At 54.4% G+C, this 18,751-nt stretch overlaps 1 protein-coding gene across 5 annotated transcripts in view; it reads left to right on the top strand.

The window, feature by feature from the left end:
- The first annotated feature begins 391 nt into the window (after nucleotides 1-391).
- The window catches only part of NTRK3 (neurotrophic receptor tyrosine kinase 3), a 314,023-nt gene continuing 295,663 nt past the window's right edge, over nucleotides 392-18,751 (top strand). For 2 of the 5 annotated variants that reach the window (XM_006263817.4, XM_006263816.4), the window contains exon 1: nucleotides 393-1,215. In XM_006263817.4, the coding sequence (XP_006263879.1) occupies nucleotides 968-1,215 (248 nt within the window). In that variant the 5' untranslated portion in view covers nucleotides 393-967. Of the gene's footprint in view, nucleotides 1,216-18,751 lie in introns of all 5 variants that reach the window. The other 3 variants (XM_059714589.1, XM_019477849.2, XM_019477848.2) reach the window with 2 other exon arrangements.

The following is an 18,751-nucleotide window of genomic DNA, read 5'->3' as shown; positions in this document are numbered from 1 at the left end:
GCCCCTGCCTCAGGGATCCCAAGCGATCCAGTGGATCCCCCTTTCGCTGCACCCCCAGCCTCTCTCTCCAGATCGTGCGTGTCCATTCTCTAGACAGTCCTTCCTGGGTGCTTTCCAATCTTCCCCCCCTTGTTATCTCAGCAAGGATCTTTGAACATAGGTATATAGCACAGAATTGCCAGCCACGTTGGCGTCATGCCCATCTCTCTCGGTTTATCTCCCCCTCTGTGTCTGTCCGCCTTTCAGATTTAGGTGGAGGGGGTGGGAATCAATTAAAAAAAAAATTAAAAAAAAACTTTTCCTGCCTCCTCTCATCCCTGCTTTGATCACAGGCTCCTTTCCAAAGGGGAGGGGGGCGGGAATCCTTTTTATTGCAGAGAGGGAAGCACGCAGAGCCGGGATCTCTTTGCAGGCATTAGTGCAATCTCTCTCTCTCTCTCTCTCTTTTTTTTTCCTGCATGCATCTCCTGCTGCAGCAAAGCCGGGCAGGCTTGGGGGAGGGGTTGGGAAAGGCTGCCCCCCCTCTCCTCTCCCTTGCTCCTCTTCTCGCTCCGTGTGTTTTTTTTGCAGGTGTGTCAATTTGAATTCTGCCCAGTAGGTGGGACTTGGTGACTTTAGCACCATTTTTTTTTTTGTGAGCTGCCTCCCCATCTTCTGTTGCAATCCTCAGAAGTGGCTCGGAGCGCCTGGATCAACAAGGCAGCCCGTGCAGGCGGGCGCGATGCCTTGCAGCCCGCTGCTGTAGGGGGAATTACCGCCGCTCCTGCCAGCTGCCGGCATGAATTCATCTGCCGGGGGATTGCGCCTCTGATCGCTCCACTTTGACTTCATTTTCTTGCCTCCCTCTGTCTTTGTTTCCTTCCCCCCCCTTCTCCCCCACCCCCCATCCCTCCCTTTCCTCCTCCTCTTTTTTGTCCCCCCTTTTTTATTAAAAAACCCCCCCACAAAAACAAACCAGGGATCGGAGATGGATGTCTCTCTCTGCCCGACCAAGTGCAGCTTCTGGAGGGTCTTTTTGCTCTGGAGCGTTTGGGGAGACTATGTGCTGTCGGTGCTGGCTTGCCCTGCCAATTGCCTTTGCAGCAAGACAGACATCCATTGCAAGAAGCCGGATGACGGAAACCTCTTCCCCCTCTTGGAAGGGCAGGATTCAGGCACCAGCAATGGCAACGCGAGCATCAACATCACGGACATCTCCAGGAACATCACTGCCATGTAAGTCGGCCGCCCCCCGCCTCCCCTCTCCCAGCCCCGGGCGCTGGGAGCTGTGCGCGGATGCCTGGGTTCAGGTGCCCTCGGCATCGCTGGGGATGCTGGTAGCACTCCCTCCCGACCAGCCCTTGCTACGCCTGGTTTTTTGTGCAGAGGACGCCGATCTCGTCCCCCCCAGCCCTCCCCCAGCAGCAACAGTTTGGCTCACGCTTAAGTGGAATAAAGTAAAATGAGATTTAATTTCTGAGCAGGGGAGGGCAGCAGGCTAGGATGCTATGGAGCTGCCTCTTGGTTTAACTCTTTGCGTGAGCAGGAGACACACACGCAGACACACACACAGAGGCACACATACACAGCAACACACACAGCAGGCGAGGATGCTGTGGAGCTGCCTCTTGGTTTAACTCTTTGCGTGAACAGGAGACACACACAGAGCCACACATACACAGCAGGCGAGGATGCTATGGAGCTGCCTCTTGGTTTAACTCTTTGCCTGAGCAGAAGGAGACACACAGAGCCACACATACACAACAACACACGCAGCAAGCGAGGATGCTATGGAGCTGTCTCTTGGTTTAACTCTTTGCTTAAGCAGGACACGCACACTCACAGACAGACACACAGCAAGTGTAAGCTGCAAGCTCTTTTGAAGACTTCTGGATCTGCTTAGCATGTCATTTTGATCCCCCCCCTGAAAAATCCCTCTCTGTCCTGGCTGAGTGTATCTGCAGCTTTTCCTTTTCCAAGAGGTGGTGGTGAGGGTTTGGGTGGGGGGTGGAATTAAGGCACTGGGAGATGCCCCTTATTTAAGCTGCCTTGTTGCAATTTTGCAACTCACTCTGGTGTTGAGCTGGGCTGTGCTGGGCTGGGTGCCTTTAGATCCCAGGCCGAAGCAGGTCAGAGGGAGATATTTTTAGAGGAGCAGTTTGCCTTCGTGGACAAGCCTGTTTATCTGGAAAATCAGCTGGAAGTTGCATTCTCCTTGTTTGGGGAAGCAGTTAGCAAAGCCCGGGCAGCTGCCATCAGCGGAGAGTGGAGCAGGGAACACATTTGCTTTTCCCCAGCCCATCTCACTGCTGTGTGTGTGTTTGTGTGTGTGTGTGTGTTTGTGTGTGTGTACACCTCTCTCAGCATTTGCAGGCTCTGCTCTTTATTTTCCAGTACATTTTGGGTGAGGTGAATTCCCAGCCATGTCATTACTGTAACGCTAATTGAAATGTGAGCATTTAGGGAAATGCAGCCCCAGGAGTAAGTTGCCTGTGGGAGCTCCGCAGAAAAGAGGTGGGATTCTTTATTCCAGCAGTTAAAGCCAGCAAGGGTTGACATGAGCAATGGAGGGCTCCTTATTTATTTTACACCTCGATTGTAAAACAGCCTGTGCAGAGGGTGCTCCTTTGATGCTTCTTTTCCTGAGGCTGTGCTATTTGGTCACTCTGCAATTGCAGCACAGCTATGGAATAATTGCAATACCCTCCGTACGCGCTTTGCTAGTCACCTTTGCTGGATAAAGATGCCTGGTTGAACACAGATGCACCCCCCGCCCCTTCTTGCTGTTAACAGGTTTAGTGTAATGAATGCCCAAGCAGATTCTGGTAGGTTCAGTCCCAGCAAGCAAAGCCGCCCCATCCCTGTGCCTGCTGGCTTGCGTTCCCAGCAAATACACTCTCCCAGGAATCAGGGAGAGTAAAGATGGAGCGAATGTCATCCTTGCGTCCATATGCCCTGTATTGGTCCTGTGTCCCCTGCGCCAGAGGATTTTGGTGGATGCCAGAGAGATCGGGAGGATGCTGGGGAAGTCTGAGAAACTCCTGTTTATTCCTGGGCTTGTTTGTTGTGTTTCTGTTTTAACCCTTTGTTAAACTGAACAGCATCTGGGTAGCTGCGAGGCAGAGAGAAGGAGTAATCTGGCGACTTGGCTGTAGCTGGGAGGCAGCCTGTGTGTGCCTGTTACTTGGTGGGGTGATGTACAGTCACACGTATCATCTGAACTGGTGGAAGAGAGACTGTAGGAGGAATCCTTTGTGTCCAGAAAAGGATGCTTTGTGTCTCTGCTGCTACAAAATTGGAAAATACTGATAAGCAGTCATTGGGTGGGGAAGGCTCGCATCAAACCCCTCGGCTCCAGGACCAAAAGTACTGGCTGTTTTCCGGAGAAGAGCATCTTTTGAGTGGGGGGACAATGGGAAGGGACGGGGGTGTGCTGGCAGATGGAAACCCTGCGTGTTGTTCTGCCTTCGATAACATGCTTTCCCTTCCTCCCCTAGTCCTGCCCCCACCTCCGTAAATGGACTGTGGCCAGGGGAGAAATGGTGGTGCCTGAACTGAGACGAGCCCATCATCACGGCAAATGGGATTTGAGGCTGAATTTGAAGGGAAACTTTCTGAGAGTGCAGATTGGGAACTAGGAAAGCAGCGTCACCAGGGGAGTGAGGAAGGCTTTTTTGGGATGCTTATAGCTGGGATGGTTTGGGCACTAGCAGAGGGACTTGCAGGGGGCAGTGCCCTGGGCCAGAGGTGGGTGAGGAGGCCTCTCACAAACTGTCTCCTTCTCCGATGCCTGTGGGTTGCCAGAGGGTGGTGCTGCAAGTGGCAAGTGGTGTGAAGCTAAGGGCAAAACCTGCTTTCAGCAACAGCCCTCAGCAGGGAGGAGAGGTTGTGACCCACAGCGGAGCTGGGCTGATTATCTATTGGCAGGGTGAGGAGGTCAAGGGCCACTCTGTGCCTCCAACTTCAGGTTTGAATTGTGGTGCCATATTTCAGTGCTTTCCTCGCCATCTAGAACTGTTGCTTGCCAGCGAGTGACCTCTTGCTGCCCCGACACCAGGGTGATGGGCGTAGTCTAAATGAGGAATCCTTTGCCTTTCAGAGAGTGCTCCTTCGAGCTGAACATCTCCCTCGCATCCTCCTCTCTCATATGTTTTCCAGGGTAAGAACTCATGGTTTTCTTTAGCAAAGAGGACCCTTCCAGGCAGCAACCGAGGCAGGGCAGGAGAGATAGTGCCTTTGGTTCACATGCCCATCATGGTGGGAGGTGTGTGAGGGATGGCAAGTAGCATCCTTGCATTCCTGCTAGTCCTTGGAGGTGGGTGCATGCCTTGGGTGGGTATGGGGAGCTCCTGTGCTCTCTGCTACTATGGGGCATGTGTCTTGGGGCCTGTTCCTCTCTGCAAAATACTTGGTATCCAAGGAGGACTCTCTAGCTTTTGGGGTATACCAGGTTCCTATGAAGGTTTTCTGTTTCCCCCAGAATCTCATTGCCCCTGGGGCTGGGTGTGCTGTGCAGCCCTCTCTCCAGAAAGGCCATGTCTTCCCAGCAGCAAGAAGAAAGATGCTGGCAGAGCTGCCCTTACTGGGCCCTGACATGAAAGACCATTTGAGTGAGGTATGGGATGGAGGAAGAGACTGGGGGCCAGGGAAAGGGAGGAAGCAGCCCCTCCTTTTCACCTTTGGTTTACATCCTATTCTGTCCTTCCAGGCCCAAGGGGGACGATCCTGAGCCCCTTTACTAGAGACCTTCCAGTGACAGTGTCCCCCTTGAAGGGATGCCCCCCACCTTGGGAGGAGGCCAGCAGAAGCTTTTTGTGGTTGTCTAACAACCCAGAGGAGAGCGCCTTTGTGCTAGAGGCAGTGTAAGCACGTAGGGAAGGAGAGGCCTGCCTCCAAGAGCGCAGAGTCCAAAAGATGACATCACAGGCGGGCATCGCGGAATTGAATCAGAGAATCTAGAAAATCAGTGTTGGAAGGGACCTCGGGAGGTCATTTAGTCCAGCCCCAAAAGCACATCGCAGGCAGGTGACAAGTGTAACTGGGCTTGGGAGGGAAAAAGGGCTTCCTTGGAGCAGGGCATATGCGGTGCTTAGCTGATTGGGCCTTGCTAGCTGCCTGGTTGTTACTTCAGGCTCCTTGTTTTTAAGAATTGGGGCCCTGGCAGCTGGTCTTTGGAGCCTAACAGGAAGCGCCTGATCTCTGCAGTGTCTCCCCCCCACCTCCCTGCCATAAGCAGCAGAGGAATTTCCAGCAACAAGTGTCTGAATCCAGGCACCCTGCCTCTGCCTGTTTCCCTTTGATGCTGGCAGGGCTGAGAAACTCTCCACCACCCTCCCTTCTGGGTCATTCCCAAGCCCCAGCTTTGCTACCCTGCCACCTCCCCTATCTGGAAATCAAGCTGGCAGGCTGGATCTGTGTGTGGGAGGGTGTGCTGGGGGTAGAGAGTGGCCAGAACTGCCAGCCTGCAGGGAAGCGCAAGGCTGATTCGTGTCTTGGCTCTCAGGCTGTACATGGACCTACTGGGTCACCACAGCGGTTTTCCTCTGCTGCACCCTCACTTGGGAAGAGGGCAGGAGGAGGGCGCAGAGGCAGCATGGCTGGGGCCTGCCTTGTTAGGATGCTGCCCCAGCCACCTCCACCGTGCTGCAGGGAGTCGAGCCTATGGTCCTGCCCTCTGAGCCCCCTCGGAGAGCAGTCGTACCCGGGTGGCCTGAGCTGCCAGTGGGCAGCACTGAGTTGCCCCCGTTCCAGCTCCTCAGTGTTGTATTATCATAGCAAGCACGACTCAAATCTACTGTTTAAATGCTCATTTAGAAACGGAACAAAAGCCCCAGTTAATTACCATCCTGCTGTCAGGTTGTTTCTCTTTCCCTCTCCCTTGCTCCCTCCCATCTTTCTCTCGTTTCCCTTCCTTGGGAACTGAGTGGTCTCATCTGGCTGGTCCTGTGTGCTGTTTGCAAGGCTGGAGGGGACCCCAGTAGGAGACCCTCATGCTGGGAGACACCAGAACAGCATCATGTTCCCATGAGGGTCTCTTGTGTGCCTGCTGCTTTCAAGAGAGGTCTCTCCAGCTGAAGGGGTGCACAGAGGTCCAGGTTACATTGAATGGGCTGTTCTGCAGCCACATGGGGAGGAGCAGTGATGAGCAGTTTGTTTTTTAAGGATCCAGGCTGTAAAGGGTTAAGAGTGAAGCTTGGGACAGTGTGTTGCTGGCCTGGATTAAGCAGGGCGAGTGGGTGAGGGTTGTGTAGCTGGTGCTCGCCCCCAGGCAGTGCCTCTCTGTGGAACAGCAGGGACTCCTGCGCTGTTCGCAGAGTGCCCTGGCAGCACTTCCATCTCTGCCTGTACCTCCAGGGCCGTGGCTCTTAGTGTGTCCCTGGGAACCCTGCAGAGTTTGCCATGTAAAGTCCTTATCTGTGCTGCCTTCCCACAGGCCAGGCATGCCAGCCCATTCCTGCGGGGCGTCTGTGGCTTGCCCTTCTTTGCAGAAGAGCTTTATAAGATCTGCAAGAGCCCCTTCCAGGGGAGAGGAGCTCAGCACAGCATATGCTGGCACAGCTCAGCCCTTGGCTCCCTCAATGGGGCTCCTGTCTGGGGGTGGCAAGGGTGCCACCACTAGCCATGGTGGGTTGTCCAACGTGCAGATCAGGGGGGCTGATCTGGGCTGATTTGCTTTGTTCATGTTCCTAGGGAGATAGGTGCTGGTGATGGCGTTGGAGACTGGAGGCCTTTGCTTAGCTGCACACAGAGGTGGGGCATGGGGAGGGCAAGTTTCCCCCAGCCTGGACCTCACTCCCCTAAGGTGAGGGCACTAACTTTATCGGTGTCTTTGCTGAGGTCTCTGGGAAGGAGGGGCAGGTGTGAGGTGGCTGTGAGGAACATGGCTCCAGCCTTTGGCTTCTTTGGCTCACTCTACTAAGCATGTTCATGGCTTCCATTCACCTCCATTGTGGGCTGGTGACCCTGCAGGTGAGGGGTGCCTCCTGTCAGTCCCCTCACTGCCAGTTGAATCAGTCACCGCTAGGGTCTAGACACCAGGCAGCAGATCCTACCCTTCCTGGGTGGGTACGGCTCACTAGACTAGGCCATGCTATAGTGCTTGGGCCCTGTGTCCATTGGAGTCCTTGGCGTTGCTCCAGCAGATCCTAACTTCTTGGAGCACCAGTTGGAGGGCTGGGGGTGGGGGTCACCCTGGCAGTGTGGGAAGGAGCTGTGCGCTCCATTGTATGTAGATAAGGAAGGATGGAGGAGTTTGCCATCTGGACCTCCCTACTCCTCAGCTGTTGCTATGGTACTGGGAAGAGGCTGCCGGTAGTAGTGTGTTGGTGTCTGTGTGTCACCCTTGGGCTCTCTACAGCAAGTACATAGGTAGAGATCCCCTTCCTATGAACACAGAGGATGTCCCCAGTCCATAATGTCCACCTGGTGAGGTTCCCTGATCTGACCATGCCCTGGGGAGGGGATTATGTTGTGAAATACCTCCCCTGTGTAGAGGTCCTGGCTAGGAGAAGGGAGAAGAGGAGGCATCTCTGATGCTGACTGGCAACCGCATACAGCAGGGCGAAGGGAAACAAATTCTTGGGTCCCAGACATTTTGCCCAGCCCTTTACTGGGACAGTTCCATGGAGAAGCCAGTGTTTTCCTCAGTAGGAAAACCCATTGCGAGGTCACTTGCTGTGGGCTGTCAACCTTTGTCGTCATGTCCTGTGAGATGAACTGAACAGTCCCGGTGTCCCCAAGTGCCTTGTTGATGTCACACTATTATACCAGACCACAGCAGGTGGCCAATTTCTCTTTTGTGATTCAACCTGAATGGGCCTCGCTCTGTAATCTGTGGGCCCCCGATAGTGGTGAGCAGCCGGGGTCAGGTCTGAATGGTCTCACGGCATGGGGGAATGAGCGTCTCTCTTTTGCTGGGCATCGTGAGAGCTGAGCATGTGGAGATGGGAGAGAAGGGATGTGTATTAGGTTGCTAGTGGAAGAAGCAGCAATGGCTTAGCTGTAACTCTGACAGCACCATGTATGGGACAGCAAGGACCTTCTTTTACTGTTCCTACTCATGCAGGCACCCTGCCCAGATGTGGGCAAAGGGGAGAAAGGGGTTGATGTCAGTGGGAAGTGGGCAAATTTCACAGCACTAGATGCTAGTGACTAAGTGAACAGCTCTACTTGAGACAGTGGAGTGCATCTACAAGTCACCTCTCACTGGCCTGTAGCCAGGGGTGTTAGCGTGCTATAGCAGGGGTCCAGACCCACTACCTGTTGCGATACCAGAGGAAGGTCAAGTCACCTTTGGTTCCCCTAGGATGTCTCTTCATGTGTATTTCCAGCTGGCTGGGCCAGGGGCCGCATGCTGATACTGGGTGGACACATGGCTGCCTTTTCTCCCCCTCCTTCCTCCCCCTCATGCCCCAGTCACAGGAATCCCTGTGGCTATTTGGTGCTTCTCAGACCTGTCTAGGGCCGGCAAGAGTGAAGGCAGCTGTCAGGGGCGAGCATGGGATAGTGAGCAGAAAACACCTAGAAGTCCTTCCTCTGCTGCATCTCTATCCTGATTTGCAGGGCTCTTTGCCCCTCTCTCCCCTGCTCTTCTAGCTCTCATGCTGCATATTAGTGTATGGACTGGTTGTGTGATGTGCACATGTATTTGTGAGACTGAGACTCCCCTAGCCTGTTCTCCCTTGTGGGTTCGCTTGGACTACGATGCTGTGGACGAGGCTGCCTGGCCTCTGGCCTCTCCATTCCTCCAGCGTCCCTGTCCACCCGTGAGGTTTTGGCTGCTAGTGAGCCCAATAGAAATGTCTTTAATTCAGTCCAGCTTTGTTTTGTGCTGTGTTTGTTTATGCAAAGTAGCTATTCTGAAGCATGTCAGGAACTGAGAGGAGGGTGCGGTGAAGCACTGTAGCAGCACTGAGGACATGAGGGTGCTTGGGGCTGAGATGCGGAGGGAAATGTAATGGTACTGGTAGAAAGGTGTCTTGTTTCAATATAGCTTTAGAAGAGTAGGCTGCTTAGTGTTAGTACCTTTATCCAGGGTCACACTAAGGGCTGTGCCACTTTCAGTGCACTGGGGCTGAAACACACCTGAGTCTGGAGACCTCTGTTCTGTGCCCTGCCTTGTCCTCACAGCTTGCTGCCTTTAGCGCTGCTTGCTTTAATTTCCCAGGGCTGAGCCCTGTGTCTCTGCTGTGGTCCCATGGTCCCAACAGTCTCCAACAGGGTTTCTCCAGGGCTTGACCCAGCTGCCTTTTCTGTACTAGAGTTTCTGAGCTGAAGCCTTTTCCCCAATGTGTCCAGCTTGATTGGAGCCCCATGAGCATGCTCTTCTGTTCTGGGCTGCGGACTCTGCAAGTACACCTAGCCCAAACCCATTATGATGTATCAGATTAAGGTCTTCTGCCCCGAGCAGAAGACCCCAACCCGACTTGCCCTCATTTTGGAGCCTCTCCTCTAACCCAACCAGTCTTTTTGGCAAGTTTGCCTGCAATAGGATGATACAGTAGGCAGTTGGCTGAGCTCCTGGGAGTTTCTCTGCTCTTCAGGAGACAGGCTTATGGGAAAGCAGGCAAGTCTGCTAGCTTTGCTTGGCATAGTCTGATCTGTAGAGGAGAAGGGGCTTAGTGGCTGTAATATTCCTCCCAGTTTTGCAGTTTCTGAGCCCAAAGGAAGCAGTGAGTTCCCTCAGTGGCTTGTTCTTGACATACAAACCTGCCCGGTGTACCTCATTACCAGGGATCACATACTGTATCAGCATACTGACCCACCATGGGTCAGTGGGTAGCTGGGAAGTGCCAGCCTCAGTGTCTAGCTGTGGCATTAGCAGAGGATGCTCTACCTTGGGTGCTATGAGAGGTGGAGCTGGGATGGTCCAGAAACAGGTCCTGCATGCCATCCCATGTGAAGGAGCCCAGACTGGCGGCTGCTGGTGAGGAGGAGCAAGAAGTGTGTGTGTGCTGGGAGGGAGTGCTTTTCCTGAGTTCTTTGGACTCACTTTGCATTAGTGAGTTTGGTACCACTGCAAGCCCCTGCGTAGCAGTGTTGTGCGGGCATGAAGTTGGGCTCATGATGAGGATGTTATGCACTGCTGTGGCTCTGCCCCGGTGTGATGCCACCTTAAAACACCCTAAGGGAAACATGCCCTAAAATCTAAGCAGCTGGATTCCTCTCCTTCACCCAAAGGGCTTCCTGACATCCCTGCTGCCCGAAGGAGTACCAAATATTCAACTCTGGCCCTTCCATTGGCATAGCCCACCCACTCTGCTGTGCTCCAGCCTGTGGCTAAGGGTGTTTGAATTATCCTTGCCCAGAAGTTCAGCATCTTATCTAGCTCAGAGTCCGACTCCCCACAGGGGCTGATGCTGGATGCTACGTATGAGGGCACATGTCCCTCACCACAGATGGTGTGGGTCTCAGCTTGGCTGCACCACATTCATTGAGCAGGCATTGCCAAATGAAACCACAGCCCCTGCTGCTACTGTTAACTACTAAGGAAGAGATTTCCCTGACCCAAATTGTCATGTTGTGATGGTGTTGAAATGCACTGTCTTGTAGCATCAAGAGCACCCTGTGGCAGGAAGTTCTCTGGGTTCATTCAAAACACTTTCCTTCCATCACTTTTAAATGTACTGCCCTCACACTTCACTCATTGCCCACTGCATGGTGTGTGCAGCCAGCCAGGCTCCCTCTGTATTGCTCCTTTCCCTGATATCCCAGGCATGGCCCCTGCGTACCTCCAAGCAGGGAGGCTATGTCCACCCCCTCCATACACTGCTTTTGCTTTGTGGGATTGACCCCATGAGAGGACATTATTCCTTCCCCCAACTTTGTGGTACTTTCCTTCCTTGTCAGCCACGAAGCCCAGTCTCCGTTGTCCTCAGTAAGTGGCATTTAGGCCAAGGATACTGTAACCTGCCCATGGGTCTCACTGTTTCTCTCATCCCAGACCGGTTTGCTGCAAACACCTTGCTGCAAGAAACTTGGCCTCACCCAGCTGCTGTGCCCTGTGCAGCCCCTCACATGTCCTAGCCTGATTCCTTGCCTCCCTGAAGGGTCCAGCATCCTTGCTGCCAGCCTGCTGGCCTCTCCTCTGTCCTAAACCCTTCCGCACACATCTGGCCAGCGGTCACATGCAACCTGCCTCTGGGGCTGCTCCCCATGCCCATGTGGCAAGAGCTGCCTGGCTGGGGATGCTATATAGTTCCTTACCCTAGACAGGAAAGCAGACTGTCCCCGCTGTGACGAACCCTCCATGGGCCCCAGTTGAATATCCTTGTGTCCTTGTCTCCATGCTGCCCAGCACCCAATTTCCACTGGTCCTGGCCCTAGGAAGGACGTAGGATGTGATGAGCTCAAAGTCTCCGACAGGAGATTTTACATGAATTAATCCCAGCATCATCTCTGTGCCCACCCTGTTCTGTGCCTTGCTCTGTGTTAGGGAGAGGCGGTTGCAGGACCCCGGCTCTTGGGGAGCACTGCGTCCTGCTGCAGCCTTGCGGGAGCTCTCTGAGCACCTTCAACCATCAAGAGCTCCTCAGTCTCCTGGCTCTGTCAGCCTTATGCCTTTGCCTTGTCCAGGTTCAGTTTGGCCACGAGAGGGCAGCCCGCTGCACAAGACCGTGCCACTGGCTTTCTGTTTTGACAGAGGCTGCAGCTGCAGAGCTGCTTTGGGTCTTTGCGTTGAGTGGGGAGTTTGGCAATACATGCAGGCCGGGATCCCTCTGCACCCCGCCTGTTTGGGGAAGCAGAAAGGCTGTGGTGAAGCTGGCTAGGGAGAGCTGAGCTGGGACCCTGTCCTGTCAGCCTGTGCAGAGAGCTCAGAGCCCAGTTCTCTCTTGCTAACTGCCAAGCAAGTCTTGAGCAGCGCTGGTGTGCACACTCACACATGCATGACTTTGCTCCAGGGTGCCTCTGTTCCTTTCTCCCCAGGGTGCCGGGTGCCCCTGGTGGGCAGGCTGCATTGATCTCAAGCAAGCGCTGGTCTCTGGGGCTTGTCATTAAGTAATCATTTCCTTGTTCTCTGTTCCCTAGCCCCTGGCTGGCATCCTGCTATGTTCCCCAAGCCCTGCTTTGTGCTGGCTCACAGCTTTCACTCCTCATCAGCTGTGGGATGGAGCAGCATGGAGAAGTGCTAGGTGTCCAACCGCCATAGCTCCCCTGCCAATGCACCCAGACATTGTATCAGTGTTATGAACTATGGGGTAATTTGCATTTTCTCTTTAGGGGCTCTATACACCCAGGACAGAGGGCCACGGGAATAGAAATGAAGGTGCTGGCAGGGACAGAAACAGTCCTTAGGATCCCAGAGTAAGAGGTGCTGAAGGACGAGACACCTGTAGCCCCCTTTACCCCCCGCCACCGCTCACCAACACATTACATCCACATTAAGTACAACACAAGATGCTGGTGTGTTTGGTGCTGAGGTGCAGAGGGGAGATGGGAGTCCCCCAAAGCCACTCACCAGGTTAAAAACAGACTGCAAGCTAGAGCTCCTGTCCACAGGGCTATGCTGCCTCTCCTGTAAGCACAGCTGTGGGGATAACCTGGCCAGTATCCCTGCAGAGCAGGTCGTTCTGGGGGGATGTCTTCCAGTCCAGCTGCAGAGGACAGCTAAGGAGGTGCCACCTTGCTCCATCAGATGGCATCTGGGTAATGTATGAGGAATGTGCAGGGCCAAATGTGGCCGGGTGTATCCTTGCCCAGGGTCTGTGCTAAAAGACAATGATGCCCGCCGTGCTGCAGTCCCTCGCACAGTGCTGGGGCATTGGGGGGTGGGGGGAAAGTGCCACACACTGGGTCACCCCCCACCTGACCAGCTGAGAGGCAGAGGTCTTGTGGCTGCAGCAGGGTACCTGGAGATCGGGCTCCTCTGAGCCCGTCTTGTGTGGTTGTGGGAGGTTTGTACTTAACAGAGGTGCATTTTGTATCTGTTTGGCTGCTATTCCTGACTCCTTCCCTGGACGGTACAGTAGGGCTGGGGCCTAGGGTCATGGTGAGTGGAGGGGCTAGGTGAGGGCTCTATGTGTAGGTCTACACGCCTGCTCCAGTGCTCTTGGGGATGGGTGCTTCTGGCCACACCTTGGAAATGTGGAAATGCTGCAGGGAATCTGGTTCAGGGGTGTCCTGCAGACTGGAAGAGCTGCAAGGGAGTGCCCTGTCCAGCTTTCCCACTGCCTCCCAGGTTGGAGACAGGTCGTACGCTCAAGGCTGAGTTGGATGCATGTACAGTCAGGTTCTGGGAGCATGAGCTGGGTGTAGCTGTCAGGCAGGCAGTGCCATGGAGACAGCTGCAGTTCGCTGGATTTTAAGCACCCCTGCATGTCTTCCTGTATCTCTGATTAACCCTCTGCTGCTGAGTGCCTGGGGGCGGGAGGGGGGTTGCAAAGCATTTCCCTGTCTGTCCCCCAAGATATGAAGGCAGAGCACAGCCCAGCGTGGGAAGCGGGGGGAGGTGGAGAAGGAGCTGTTTGCCGGGAGCTGGCACCATGCCTCTCACATGCCTCACTGCAGTGACCCCATGTATAATTACTGAGCTGTGGTGCCAGGCTCCCAGCTGGTTCAGTCGGGAACCAACAGGGCCACTCGGGAAAGGAGGCTTTGTTATTTTACTGCCTGATTCATGCCCTCAAGATGCCTTTGCGGTGGAACGACTGTGACATCCAGTGGCCAGGTAGTGTAACGGCAACTGAGCGTTTGCTAGTGACTTACCTGGGTGTGTGTGTGTGTGTGTGGGGAAGGTAGCAGACATGTCCCTGCTCAGAGCTGGGACATGGTGCACTTGCCTGGAGCCCACGTTTTATTTCACTAGCTGGAAGAATAAAAATAAACCTTTTTGGGGAATATAAAAAATGTAAGGAACATGTTGGAAGCTCGGTGCAGACTGTCTCCTGTAGCGGAAACTCAAACCCATCTGCTGAGATAGGAAGTGGCAGTGCCTGTGCTAGTCTTTATGTCTCAGACTCAGGTGCGGCACAGACCAAAAACACGCTGTGGAGGAACTGCGGCTGCTCAGTGCCTTCAGCTCCAAGCCAGGCTAAGAATAACGTGGAGCTGTTTCCATGTGGTTTTGTAACATGTCCTATTAGCTCCTCTCCAGGTCTTGTGTCCCTTGTGGGTCTTGGGGGTGCATGTCTGGATACTGTAGGTCCTTGGTGGGCATTTGGGGATGGCGTGAGGTGCTGTGCTGGGCATGGGCTATCCTGGCATGATGAAACCTTCCCCATCAGCTTTTGGTGCTTAGTACCAGGGTAGCAAGCAGGCAGGAGAACTGCTGGGAGCAGGGGTGTGCCAAAGTGCTCCCAGTTTAGCAGACAAACCCAGCCCTTCCCACTCCTCCCGTGCAACATAATCCAGCACCCACGTGCTCTCCCAGTCCTCATCTCCCAACCTGGTTCCCCGCTTCCCGATCCTCATTGTGGGGCTAACACCTTCCCTACTGTTCTGTATTGTATAACGGGCCATGTGCAGCTTCAGCTCTTGCTTACATGGAAAGGGAACATTAGGAAAGTATTTGCTGTATTTTTAGCTTGTGTTCCTGTGATGTAGCAGTTGGAAAGGAGGAGAAGTCAGCACCATGTGCCTACCTGGCTTTCTGCCAACCACTAGCCAGTGGCCTGCAGTTTGGCAAACAGTGTTGTATGCGAACATCCCCTTTCTCTCTGCTCCCCCTTGGATTTCCACTCCCTTCCTCATGCTCGCTGGCTGCCAGTGTGTCAAAGAAAATGTTTCCCGAGGTGTTAAGGTCTTAGGAGCCGGAGTTGGGGAGGCAGGATGGGAATGCCAGGGGACCTACCGTCTCAGGGTGAGTAAGTTACTGTGTGCACTAGCACGAGTGTACACTCAGGAACAGCAATGGTAGGTGTCTGCTCTGGGGAACAGAGCTCTGTGCCAGCTTGCGGCTGTGGCAGCTGCATGTTTGTGGGGCAAAAGGAGTGCCCGCCCCACCCTGATAGGATGGTGGAGTCTGCCTATAGCCTCCTCCAGACAAGCCTGGTTTGTACCTAATGCAGCTCTGAGAATTAATTTATAGATGGCGCCAGGTCTGGGGGTTAGTTAAGCTCCCTGTGAGTGTTTAGATGCATCTGTCCAATGTCTGATTGAGCAGCCTGACATGCTGACTTGCAAGGCAAGGCCTGTGCCTCATGAATGCCGGAGAAAAACCAGACTCGGTTCCCCCAAGCGGCAAGTTCCCCACAGCCCCAGCCATATCCTCATTCTGCCCTTCAGCTTTGCTCGTGCTCCCAGGACCCTCACACAGGTTGCCTCGGCTCTGACCTGCTGCTTCCTGTCTGCTTCTCTTGTTCTCGTTCCCCCAACTCCTGAGCCAAAGTTCAACCCAACCCTTCATGTTTTATTTCACATGGAACTCTGTCCCCAGGAGCCTGGACCTTGACCTCAGAATTAGTGGTCCATCACATGGACTTGTGACCTCAGGGTGGACAGGCCCTGTAACTTCCCACTGCCCAGGGGTTTCAGGTCCATACCCCCACGGGTGTACACAGCATTACAGAGAACGGAGTCCCTGCTCCACAGCATGGGCGGTGGGAGCAGAGAACAGCAAGGGATGACAAATGCAGGGCTTGGGGTACTTTGGCAGCAGCAGCACGATTTGGGGTCTGTGAATGAGGGTCCTCTCCAGGCTTAATATGGCAGCTCACCTCATCTTGGCCAGCCTGTCCCTCCTGGCCGTGTTGCTGCCAGCTTTCTGAGGTCAGCCAGGTTGCCTGGCTTTCCTTTCTCCCTCCCCACCAGCTCCTCTCTGACTTGAAAGCACTCCCCGGGGCTTTGGCTGACTCTGAGCCAGCTTAATCTCTGAATGGAGACACATTGAGCATCGTGCCCAGGCACGGAGGGCACAGTTGCTTGCAGGTGAGGAGAGTGTAGGCGTCCACAGGCCGAGGCGCTGCAGGAGCTGTGGCACAGCCTGGCACTCAGAACTGCTGCCAGATGACCTCTGTCATCATTAAGGGCTGGGCAGTGGGTGGCACTTCAGCCAGGCTTCTGGAGGCCATCCAGGCAGGAGCTTGGTGCAGAAACATCCCGTTGTGAACTAAGTGGAGAGCTCCCAGGCTCCCTGTCCTGTGCTCTAACCACTGTGCCTCAGCCATGCTCCCTCAGGGGCTTGGCAGGGGCTCACTCCTTGGCTAGCCTCTCTCACAGAGGCATCCATATGCCCAGGGAGTCAGTGATCAAATTGAGTGGGGGACATTTGCAGTGGTCCAAGTGAGGCTGTGCAAAAAAGGGGGCTGGGGCAACGTCTCTATACTCCCTTTCCCATTAATGTGCACAGTTGCCTCCCTCTCATGTCTTGTGTGAGCTCTTCACAAGCCGCATCTGTCTGTTGGCAGGAGCTTGACTTGCCTGCATTCAGTCCCTCCACTCCTGCCCTCCCTGTCTGTTCTCTCAGGGGTGCCTGAATGGCTGTGGGCCTCACATGTCCAGACAACAGACAGGGCCCACTGATGCCTGCCCCCCTCCCCAGCTGATGGACACTACCCCCTGCTCGGGCACGGTGGGGTGCCTTCTCTGCTGGAGAGGTGAGCAGGTCTCCCTCCCACACAGCTGCTTCCTTTTCCATCCATACATCACTCCTTCCTCCCCCCTCTCTGCTCTCCTTGTCCTTGCCCGTTGTGCCAGCTTCTCCGTCTCCCTCTCCCTGCCTGTCTCCTCTGAGCGGCTCTCTAGGGGAGAAGCCCCCCTGTTGTTTAATCGTAATGTGTATAGACAGGCCTGTGTGTTTGGAAATGGAGCTGTGTGTTGGTATTGATCTTTGCACAAATGGCTGTGGAGCAGCCTCTAGGGAGCCCTAATGACTTGCTTGGCAGTAACCCCCCAACCCTGGCCCTGCCAGCAGCCTCCTCCCTCTCCCTTTTCTTTGGTTTCCGATGGGGCATCACCCCCAAACATAGCTGCCCCTTGTGTGCTGGCGTGATCCTAAAGGTCATGTCCCCCTTCCCCTAGGAGGCTCTTGCCCTGCTGGGGCATTGGGACACTGTTGGGGTGGATGGCTTTGCCTGGTTTCACTCTCTGATGCTCTGCCTGGAGAGCGCCTGGTGGTTCCTTGTACTCATCCCATCCCAGAGGAGCTGTGTTTCCAGCTCTGCCATCAATGGTAGGAGTCCTGAAGCCCCTGACCCATCCTTGGCACCAAGGAGTTCCCTTCAGAGCCCTGAGAATGACTGGGGTGGGCAGCAGGTTGGGGTGATGGGGGAGCAGCAGCCACAGACATGCTCCCCACAGCTCTGGAGACCCCTGCTAGTGTTCTCCTGTGGGAATGTCACATACTTCCCAATAGTCTCCTGCCTGGGCACATGGTCTGCCCATTTAGGCATGCTGTGGCCTGCAGTGGTTGCTACCTGAGCCCTCGGGCACAGACCAGTTCTGCCCTGGGATGAGTTGCAGAGGAAATTCCTCCATGCTAAGCCAGATCTGGTGAACCACCCACCCTACAGGAGTCCCCAGAACGTGCGCTTGGCAGGGGTATGGCTTAGGGCTTTTCTGGCTGCCATCGCTCGTTGGAGTCCGGGTGTTTGGGTTGGGCAGTGGGCTCAGCCCTGGTCTCTGGGAGCCCCAGAATAGATGCACTACTTATCTCCCCTCCATCTAGAGATCACTCACTCATTGCTTGCTTACTCTCTCCACTACTCCCTCCTGCCCCCATGTGCAGTTCAATAGGAGGCAGAAAGATGAAAGCTTTCTGCTTTGTTTCCTGTAACCCAACCTCAGACAAGCACTTAATGTGTCTACATTCACTGGAAGCTACTGAGGGGTACAGCAGGTGTGTGAGCTGCAGTGCCAGGTGCCAGAGCAGAACTGGGATAGAAGCAACCTGCTTTCAAGGTGCTCTGAGATGCAAATGGTGATCAGCCTGCTGCCTCTCAGGGTATTTGCACCCAGCAGCTAACCAGGCAGAGAAACTGAGGCCCAGAGAGGGGCATCACTTTGCTCTCAGACACACATTGTCACTTGGGCAGCTCGATGGAGTCCATCTGGGTCCATGGTTCAGCCCTTTCCCTGCATAATCTCATGTTCTTTAAGAGCAAATGACCTTGTGTTTTGAGGTTCCCATCTTCAAAGCCCAGCTTGCCATGGGCTCATGCATAGAAATGCGTGTGTCCAGAAGTAAAGGTGTGCACGTGCCTTTCTCTGAATACATGCACATGTTTGCACTTGCACAGGTACCTATATGTGCTCTCAAGCACATGTAACCTTGTGCACACCTGCATGTGTGTGCTTAGGATCATGCCAGGATCTCTGAGCCCTCACCTGGCTGTGCACCTGCTTTGTGTGAGTGTATCTGTGTCTCTGTATCCTGTCCAGCAGAGGAGTAGCAGAAACCAGGCTCTACAAACACCCCTTGCAGATGTGATGAGGGAGGCTGTACGCACAACACAGGCATGGCTGCAAGATTTCACATCCCTTTGGCTACTTTCTCTCTCCATCCTTTCTTGCTCCCAGCATAAGTGAGGCACTGAAGAGTGCTGACCCTGGCTGGGGTGAAGGAGACATAGGGGTTGCCATGTTCCCCTGCATGAGTCCAAACTCTTTCTGGTCAATCAAGCACCAAAAGAAGCATCTCTTCTAGCAGACTGTACTGCTTTCGGCCACCCTGGCCTGGGGTTCCTTCAGCAGAGACAGCTGCTTCTCCTGAGCAGCCTGTGGCGATTTCTGTCTTGTGAATCCAAGCCAAAACCCAGCAAATGCTTTTGGGTCCTGTGTCTGGGTAGCTCTGGGAGGGAGCAAAGTTCAGTGGGACAATAAGGGACAGCCCATTCAA

This window comes from Alligator mississippiensis, chromosome 11 (genome assembly GCF_030867095.1).
Source record: "Alligator mississippiensis isolate rAllMis1 chromosome 11, rAllMis1, whole genome shotgun sequence".
Lineage (NCBI taxonomy): Eukaryota > Metazoa > Chordata > Crocodylia > Alligatoridae > Alligator > Alligator mississippiensis.
The sequence above is the reverse complement of the archived record's forward strand: the minus strand, read 5'-3'. Positions and strand labels throughout refer to the sequence as shown.